Genomic DNA, 9,009 nt, shown 5'->3' with positions numbered 1-9,009 from the left:
TGTTTTTTGGTCTGTGTTTTATACTGTAAGTGACGATGTGTGTTTGTTGGTTGACAACCTTTGCTAGTGTTATGGAACAATGACATGATTTGGGAGATGATTGAAGTGTTTTGGTAGCTTTAGTGCATTTTGAATGTGAAGTGAACTGATGTGACAAGCTGAACGTTTGTTTGGAGAACTGTGTGAAGAGTTTTGAAAAAATGATCTGAGAAATGTGTCCTAGCGATTGTAAAAAAACTGTAAATAAAGGTCTTGCCCGGTCCAGACGTACGGTTATGTATACCTACGGTCTATGCTATTGGCCAGCGCAGGTCACGTGATGACAACAGTGTCATGGCGGCGTCCGCAGCGGTGCGGGCGAGCGTGACTTTCACTCAGCGGTTAGTGCGAGTTTCTCCGGACTGCAGCATCTGTCCGCTTCACCGTCTCAACCTGTGCACCGGATCCGCGGGAGCGAGCGTTTCCGCACCGAGCGTCAGTGCTTCCGGTACAGAGAACACACGAAACATAAACACATGACATAAACACCCGCGTTTGTGATGTAGAGTTAGTCGCTCTATTGGGGGTGTGTTCTTAAGTTTTTCTTTGACTTCAGTGGTGTATAATCCAAGAGACAATAAGTTATTCATCTGCGTTATTATGTTTGATCATTTCTAAACGACATTAATCGATGCTGTTTGTTTGTTTGTGTCAGGTGACTGTCAGAAGGAGGAGACGCAAGAACAAGTGTAAGTTGTCATTTCTAGTGTTTGCAGTGTAGGTCTCCATCTGAATTTGGTCTTAATTCAAGTCTGAAGTGAATGCCACGTGGAGGTCTGTGTGTAACATGTTTGATTCTCATGTCTTTCAGTGTTCATGTTGTATTCGTCGACCGGTCCGGACGGAGGAGTCCAGTCAAGGCGAAAGTTGGAGATAATGCTCTTTATCTGGCACATAAACATGGAATTGATCTTGAGGGTGAGCTTTCTCATTCACAGCTTCATCTGTGCTATTGTTTTAAACTCACCCTTTTTGGTGTGTTTCAGGGGCGTGTGAAGCATCTTTAGCGTGCTCGACGTGTCACGTGTATGTGAAGAGTGAATTCTGTGCTAAACTTCCGGCACCCGAGGAAAGGTAAAGACGAGTCGGTGTTACGTTGATACAAGACAGGTATGGTTTGCGTTGAGTGTCATGTGATGTCATGTGTACTGTAGGGAGGATGATATGCTGGACATGGCCCCCATGCTGCAAGAGAATTCTCGTCTGGGATGTCAGATCATTCTCACTCCTGAGCTGGACGGCATCGAGCTCACTCTGCCCAGAGTCACTCGCAACTTTTACGTGGACGGTCACGTTCCCAAACCTCACTGACGCTAATGAACGAAGAAATCCTGCAGAATGCCGAGCACTGTAGGACACAAGCGCCAAACAATTACAATCAAACATTCACTCAATGATAATCATGAGGTGATGAATCCTCTCATGTCAGTGCAGGTGAAAGTGTGACACACCGTGTTTTACCGGTGAGAGCTGTTTATGTGTGTGGAACGTCTGTTTGTGAGGTTTTTATCCGGCTGCTTCTAGAACACGCAATCCTTACAGATTCAGACGCATTGAATTCATAAATCTAGTTTTAACAGAAGCGCTGCAGAGTTATTCTCTCTTAAACATCATCAGTAAAGTCTCTGTAGCAGCCGCGCTGACATTGTTTTCATGACAATGACGCACATTTTCATACGAATGATTGAAAATAAAACGTTTGTTTTTGCTCATTTTCTGGTGATTCTCATTACGGTAATATTTTATTTGATTAACTTAAACATTTTGAAATCTAGGTTTTCGTGTGTGATAGCAATGAAAACGGGGCACTTCATTATCATGAAAATGATGTAAAAACATCTGTTGTCCTAAAACACGCATCATCTCCTTTGTTCCATATTCTTTAGTTTGAAATATGATGATGATGCTGCAGGTTGTGTGAAATTTACTCAAAACATTCCACAATACAGACACATTTCTGTGTTCTCTGAATGATTGAATTCCACCTGTGACTCTGATCTAGTACATTCATGTGAAATATTCAGCTCTCACACAACTTCTGTCTTTAACTCTCCTGTTACTGCAAATAACTGTTAAGTGTTTACAACATAATAAACTTGTAGAAACACATGCATTTGTTTGTTCAGTAATAAAAGTCCTGTGCATTATTCTTGATCATTGATGTGTACAGTAAGCAGTGCATGTCCAATGCTTTTGTTTGAGCTTTCATTCATTATTCATCATTAAGCATCATGTACTCTCCTCTAGACGTTCATATAAACTTTACATATTATAACAAAAGAATCACACCAATTGAGTTGTTTATACATCAGGTGTTTTTTGCCTGGCAAAGGCATCTTTAAAAACAAATAACACCCTTCCACTCGTGAGAGTAACAGCACGCTGAAGCGAAGCATTGGAGCCTGTAGTGTGTGTTCAGGTGAGACTCGCGACACCTGCGTGTGACGTCACGTGACCTTCAGTGTCCCGAGCCGACAAAAATTGCCTGAAGTTTGTTTATAAAACTTCTGTGAAAGTTTATCGCGTCTCATTGTGTTGTGGTGAGTTTATATTCACGTGTTTATAATCACGCGTGTAGTTTGATCACTGTGAGTGTGTGTGTGTGAGAGAGAGTGCGCGCGCGTGCAGGAGGCGGGCGGGAAGTTCCAGTGATACATTGTAGCGACAGTGAGTGAGAGGACATTCTTTCATCGGTTACACTGTGAGTCTATATCATTAAACACACTCGCACAGGATTAAATGTCTCTGAAATATTAAACTACCACATCAAACTGTCAGTTATCTGCTGTCGAGTTTATCATCCATGTTTACATGAACAGATGTGAAGAGTTCATGTGTGATGTGAAACATTTACTCTTATCATGTTTTAAGAATGTATATAACACACAATAATTGTTGCATCAGATGGCTAATTGACATCCAGTGGACCAAAACAATCTAGTATCCGTCCACTACACTGATGTTTAATACGGCTTCATGTTCACAAGATCTTCTGCTGAGCCCTCATGAATCTTTTCTTTTTAATAGTGAAACATGAGCTCTAATGCACAGGACCTTACAGAAGACGTACAGCATCAGCAGGTCACGTCCACAATCCTCTACCTGCTTCTGGAGGCCACCAAACTCACTCCACCTGCAGGTGACGAGAGCTCATCGGCACTCAGAGAGACATCCTGCAACAGCCATGTCCATGAAGACTCTTCATCAGACTTCACAGGCTCTTTCTCGCTCGTGCGTGAGTCTGATAGCAGCAGTGCATGGGAGGTGATGCGTCTGATAAATCAGCAGTGTGAGTGGTTACTGCGTTCTGGAGATGAAGAGCGGACTCAAGCCGACTCCGCAGAGACTCCGTTAAACCCGTGCGGTGACCCCAGCGCCGTCCCGCCCCGTGCCCAGAGTCCCTCACCTGCGGCCATCTACAGCGCTCAGCCCACAGACCACCTCACACACGTGAGTGATGAAGAAGAAATGGAAGAACCCGACGGCCTCGCTGAGCTTATCATGAACAACACAGAGGAGAACATCTGTCTGAGTGAAAACGCATCCACGCTGCATGACGTGTCCAGAGACGAGTCGCATGACTGTGATTCTGTTGCCCTGTCCACCGGCTCCGAGCGCACAGACCCGGAGATCTGCCCCGTGGATTTCACCTCCTGTCTGGTGTCTGAGCGAGACGGTGATGACCTGTGGCTTCCTATCGATGCTTATGAGAGTACGCAGGCTCACGGGGAACCAGCTGACATCAATAATAATCGTGTGGAGAGCCTGCACAAAGACATCCAGGAGTCAGGCAGGCGGACGCAGAGGAAGCAGCCTCATCCCGCCCGGAGCCCCGATCCTCAGGACCCTGATGTGCAGGGGGTCACGTTCAGCATGCACCCAGAGGTGGACACCAGCACGGACCAGTGCAAGCTGGTTATCACCTCCAACTACAGGTGGAGTCAGGTCTCTTCAGTATCATTACTATAGCGCATAGTCAGAATATTCTGATGATAGTTTATCATCAGAGAAACAAAGTCGGCGTGAAGCTGATATGTTGTTGCACGTGTAGTTGACATGAGATCGCTGTTTTTGTCTTCAGTGAGGAGATGAGACGCGTGAGAAGACCCAGGAGCGGCCGCTGTAGAGCTGTCCAAACCTCACAGAGGAGCAGCAGCTCAGAGGAGGAGAGCGACTCCTGCGGCGCGTCCCGTCAGTATCAGACACATCCAGCAGAGGACGCTGTCCTCACACACATCAGTTAAACATGGCTGACACTGCTCACAGTGATGGGAGCAAACTTCGCATCCTTCAGCGTTTATATGAATGATGAAACATTTCCCCTGTGCCTTGATTCAAATATCCCTTAGACTTCCCACAGGAGTCTGTACATCTCTTTATACCACCACACGAGTTAACGACACTCGCATGATCTTCAGAGAATCTAAAGATCTTATTTAGTGGTGACGTGTTTGTTTGTGTCTTCATCAGGAGGTAAAATCTGTGCGTCCTGTCTCACGAGAAAAACTCCGCTCTGGAGAGACGCTGAAGACGGGACTCCTCTCTGTAACGCCTGCGGGATCAGGTGCGGAATACACATCACACAATTCTGAAAAGTCTCTAGGTTACATTTCATCCTTTCTTGTGTTCTGGGATTTCTATTTTTCTTACTGTTTCTAGTGTCTTCCTTCTGTGAAGCTGCTTCGCCACTAAATCGCGCTATAAAAATACATTAGAATTGAAAAATGAATCAGGCCTGTTCTAGTTCTTCCACACCAGCAGTCGTGCTCTTGAAGAACGTTTGTCCTGATGGTTTTGTTTCTAACACACCTGTGTGCTGAAGATATCTTCAGCTCTGAGCACCTCTCCATGCACTTCTGTGTGGTTTTTGCAGGTATAAGAAGTATGGTGTGCGATGTCACCACTGCTGGAGTATTCCAAAGAAGGACGCGAAGAGCAACTCAAAGTGTTTGAAATGTGGTGATGTTCTCCGGCTGAACTCACAGCAGAAATGCGGCGGCTGGTAGGACATGTGCTCTCACAATCACCCCACTGTTCTCAGGTCAGTAGTTTTGGTCATCTCCGCTGATGGACGGTTAGTACAGTGATGTGTCAGAATCTGAAACTGACATCACACACAAATTTGTGAAATTCTCAGGATGTATTGTTAATTTGCTTTTTGACTGAATGTAACTGTTTGTGAATTTGTCCTTTACATGACCCATGGTTGTTTATTTCATTTGAAGGGTTATTTATGTAGATTTATTTCTACACTCATATAAATATGTTTTTTTCTGGCTGTCTTACATCTGAGTGTTTTGTGCTCAAATGAAATCTTCTGTTGTTGTTGTTGTAGAATGTTGTTTACAGCCCTGATATCAAATGCTTTGAAATGTAGTTTGGTTGGTGTCTTGATCTCAATCGATATCAGCTTTTCCAGAAACATTATTAAAGTGATGCTTCAGCCCTAATGTGAAATTCATTGGATGCTGTGATGCACAGAGAAAAACAAAACGTTCAGCGGTGCTTAGTGAAACAATAGATGAATAAATTACAAGTTTAATGATGTATGTTTAAAACAGAGAGAGTTTTGAATATGTGACAAATATTTCATAAAGATTGAGGTGGGTAGATACTGATCTGATCTGAGTTTGTCCAGCCTTTTATTATTTCACAGACAGGATGCACACGGCCTTCAGATGCCATCATGACATGATTGTTCTCCTGGAAATGAAAAAGTTTTTGACGGCTGTGAGAAGATGAAACTTCATGAGGAGTGTTTACACTCAGGAGTGATGAGAGTGTGTAGAGGAGTGCAGGGTGTGTGTGTGCGTGTGTGCGTGATGTGCGTGCGTGTGTGCGTGTGTGTGTGTGTGTGCGTGCATGCGTGATGTGCGTGCGTGTGTGCGTGTGTGTGTGTGCGTGCGTGCGTAAGGAGTGTGTTCTATTGAAGCACAACTAAAGCTTATTTGACAAAACAAAGTCTGAAGTTTCACAAAACGTGTCATGAAGTTTCCCTGTCAAATCAGAGTTTGATCTTGAGGTCACATGATCCCGAGCTCGTGTGTGTGTCGTCTAGTGACCCTATAAAAAGATAAAGATATGACCCAAATCACACGGACTAATGTTAGTGCTCTGTGTAATTCTTCTGAAGCTGTATAATCTGGGTTAAATGCAGGCTGTAAAGGCAATCGAGGATTTGGCTCTTGGCCTCTTCTCATCGGACCCTCTCTCTCAATCAGACACCCGCCGGCCCCTCTACAGCGTATTAAGACAGAAGTAATGAATGACGCTTCGTGTGCTCACATCTGTGACCGTGGCAGATATATCCTGTTTAGAGAATGACCGACGGTCTCACCAAGACACCAAACCCCTCCAATGCCCCCCTCATTGCCCCCAACATTTAGCCCATGCCCCCCCCCCCCCGTGCTGAAACAGGAAGTGTGGACAGGAAACAGCTGTCCCTGACATTCTCCCTCTGCTGCTCCAGGTGCATCCTGGGTACAGAGCACTTGGCCGCACACACGCAGTCTTCATACAGTGTTGACTCTTTTAGTTTTATTTCATGTTTTGTTCTTGAATGATTGACAGCAGCACTCTAAAGGAGCGGTATGAAGCTGTTTGTTTGGGCTGAAGGGTTAGTAACGTGTGTTTTACACAAGAGCAGCCACGCATGAAGGTTAAATTTAGTCATACTTGCAGGTGTGAGCGAGCGAGCGTGATGATATCTGTGAGCTTCAGCAAAATGTCACTCAATTCACTTTCATTCTTAATAAGTCCAGGATAATTCTGTGTGTTTTTCAGTTGTGTGTGATGGTTCATTGGTTCACTGTTAGGTGGTTGCTAAGGTGTTCTGGGTCATTCCTTACTGACACACATTTGTATTATTATTATATTATATCATTTGTAATATTTTACTCTTTTGCACCTGTGAAGCACTTTGAGTTACATTTTGATGTATGAAAAGTGCTATATAAATAAATGAGGCTCAGGTCTGTATGACACATGCTGAGGTGAGCGAGTGTAATGCAGTGCTCTTCAGGATGCATGGACATGTCAGTGTGGTTGTGATGTGGTTATTATGGGATTTGTGATCCAGTTATACACAATTAATAACACATGTTGGTCCGAGGTTCATGTGATCCAGTCCACGTGTATTTAGGTTGCTCTTAAAGGGCCCATCGGATGAAAATCCCAATTTTTCTGTGTTTAAGTGCTATAATCGGGTCCCCAGTGCATCTATCAAATCAGAAATGTTGAAAAAGAAGAACCCAGTAACTTTGTTTTGGTGAGCCTTTTTCTGCAAGCATGTGAGTAATTCAGCCGATCAGATTTCGTTCCCCTTGTGACATAGAAAGGGGTTCTTATTATAATATAACCGCTCATTAATCTGCATGTTTACACCCACAGCACTACACCAGTGTTTCCCAACCCTGGTCATCAGTGCACACATCCCAGAATGTTACAACTGTCTCCCTAATTAACACACCAACAAGCTGTTGAGTTGAATCTAAAAGATTGTGGGAGGTGTTGCCTGAGGACCAGCATTGGGAAACACTACATGAGCGTTGTGTCAACACCCCGGATGGAAGAGGGGTGGGGTGCACAATAACCTCATTAGCATTTAAAGAGACATACACCAAAACGGATTGCTGTGAGTAAAGGTGTTTTTGACAAGGCAAAGGGCTGTCGTTTACACAACCACTGAGTGTTTTTAAGCAAAATATGTTACAGACATTTCATTAAGACCCTAATAAATCATGCCAACTTGTTAAAAATGTTCATCCGATGAGTCCTTTAAGAACATATGAAAAGCCTCTAAGTCTGTTAGACGACTTTTGGTTTAAATTAGCTTTTTCATCAGGCTCCTACATTTACTTCAGAAATCACAGATATTTCAGACCGAGCAGCGTGTGGGTTATTTGAGTATAAGGTAGAGCAGTCACTCAACATCACAATCTCTTTTTTGACAGAGATGGCTTTAAGAGGGTTTAGCATCTGAACTCTTCTTATGGAGACAGAGTCTATGATGTGTGATGAATAGTTCACATAAACACACACACATGCTGAATATTGAATCTTTCTATTTGTTGATGCTTTTATTCAAAGTGACTTACAAGAGTGAAGACAACAATAAAGCAATTAATAAAGAATAATAATGTGTGTGTGTGTCTGTTTCACAGTGCTGTTTAAACTCTCAATTTAACACTGAGACCCCGAGATCACCACTAACATGACATCAAACTACACTGGACACACACACACACACACACACACACACACACACACACACACACACACACACACACACGTCTAACCTGAGAACAGAGTGATTTCCAGAGTGAGTTTTAGAGACGATATCCATAAACGCTCTGATTTCTGTGTCTTGAGTGTTTCTCAAGTTATTTTGGGACTTTTTTGATTACAGTAGAGTGACATACATTAGAGGAAAGTAGTGATGAGAGATGTGATGTATGTGTGTGCGTGCGTGCGTGCGTGCATGCGTGAGTTTACAGTGTTATTTAGTTGTGATGCAAGTTGAGCTTCCTTTTGATTGTGGTCCAAGAACCTTCACTGAGACCTGAGACTGACCAGAGAGAGAGAAGTTAGTTTAATTTTTTTTTAATCTCATGTTTGTACTTAATGTATGTCTTTTGTTATATGTTCAATGCTTTGGCAATATTGTAAGAACACGCAATCATGCCAATAAAGTACCTTGAAATTGAAATTGAATTGAAAATTGAGAGAGAGAGAGTGGAGTGGGGGGGGGGGGTGTTGGTGGTTCTTATCTATGGTTTACAGGCATTTGTTGGCTCTTATCAGGCATCAACATATTGTACAAGTACATCCTCCTGTCCAGCAGAGAGCGGAAAACTCTCTCTCTCTCTCTCTCTGTCTGTCTCTCTCTCTCTCTCTCTCTCTCTCTCTCTCTCTCTCTCTCTCTCTCTCTCTCTCTCTCTCTCTCTCTCTCTCCCTCTCTCTCTCTCTCTC

At 43.6% G+C, this 9,009-nt stretch overlaps 2 protein-coding genes across 2 annotated transcripts; both read left to right on the top strand.

Annotated features, from left to right (window-relative positions):
- The first annotated feature begins 313 nt into the window (after positions 1-313).
- On the top strand, positions 314-2,130 carry fdx2 (ferredoxin 2). Its single transcript, XM_057338156.1, has 5 exons — positions 314-487; positions 695-728; positions 851-957; positions 1,026-1,113; positions 1,194-2,130. Exons 1-5 carry the CDS (start codon positions 334-336, stop codon positions 1,348-1,350), a joined length of 540 nt encoding a protein of 179 aa, XP_057194139.1. The 5' UTR covers positions 314-333; the 3' UTR covers positions 1,351-2,130.
- A 147-nt stretch (positions 2,131-2,277) lies between these two features.
- Positions 2,278-6,401, top strand: zglp1 (zinc finger GATA like protein 1). The gene is made up of 5 exons (XM_057338155.1): positions 2,278-2,740; positions 3,067-3,974; positions 4,121-4,230; positions 4,510-4,603; positions 4,913-6,401. The coding sequence occupies exons 2-5, from the start codon at positions 3,073-3,075 to the stop codon at positions 5,043-5,045; spliced, it is 1,239 nt and encodes a 412-aa protein (XP_057194138.1). The 5' UTR covers positions 2,278-2,740; positions 3,067-3,072; the 3' UTR covers positions 5,046-6,401.
- Positions 6,402-9,009: the final 2,608 nt, after the last annotated feature.

Source organism: Triplophysa rosa, linkage group LG7 (genome assembly GCF_024868665.1).
Source record: "Triplophysa rosa linkage group LG7, Trosa_1v2, whole genome shotgun sequence".
Classification (NCBI taxonomy): Eukaryota; Metazoa; Chordata; class Actinopteri; order Cypriniformes; family Nemacheilidae; genus Triplophysa; species Triplophysa rosa.
The sequence above is the reverse complement of the archived record's forward strand: the minus strand, read 5'-3'. Positions and strand labels throughout refer to the sequence as shown.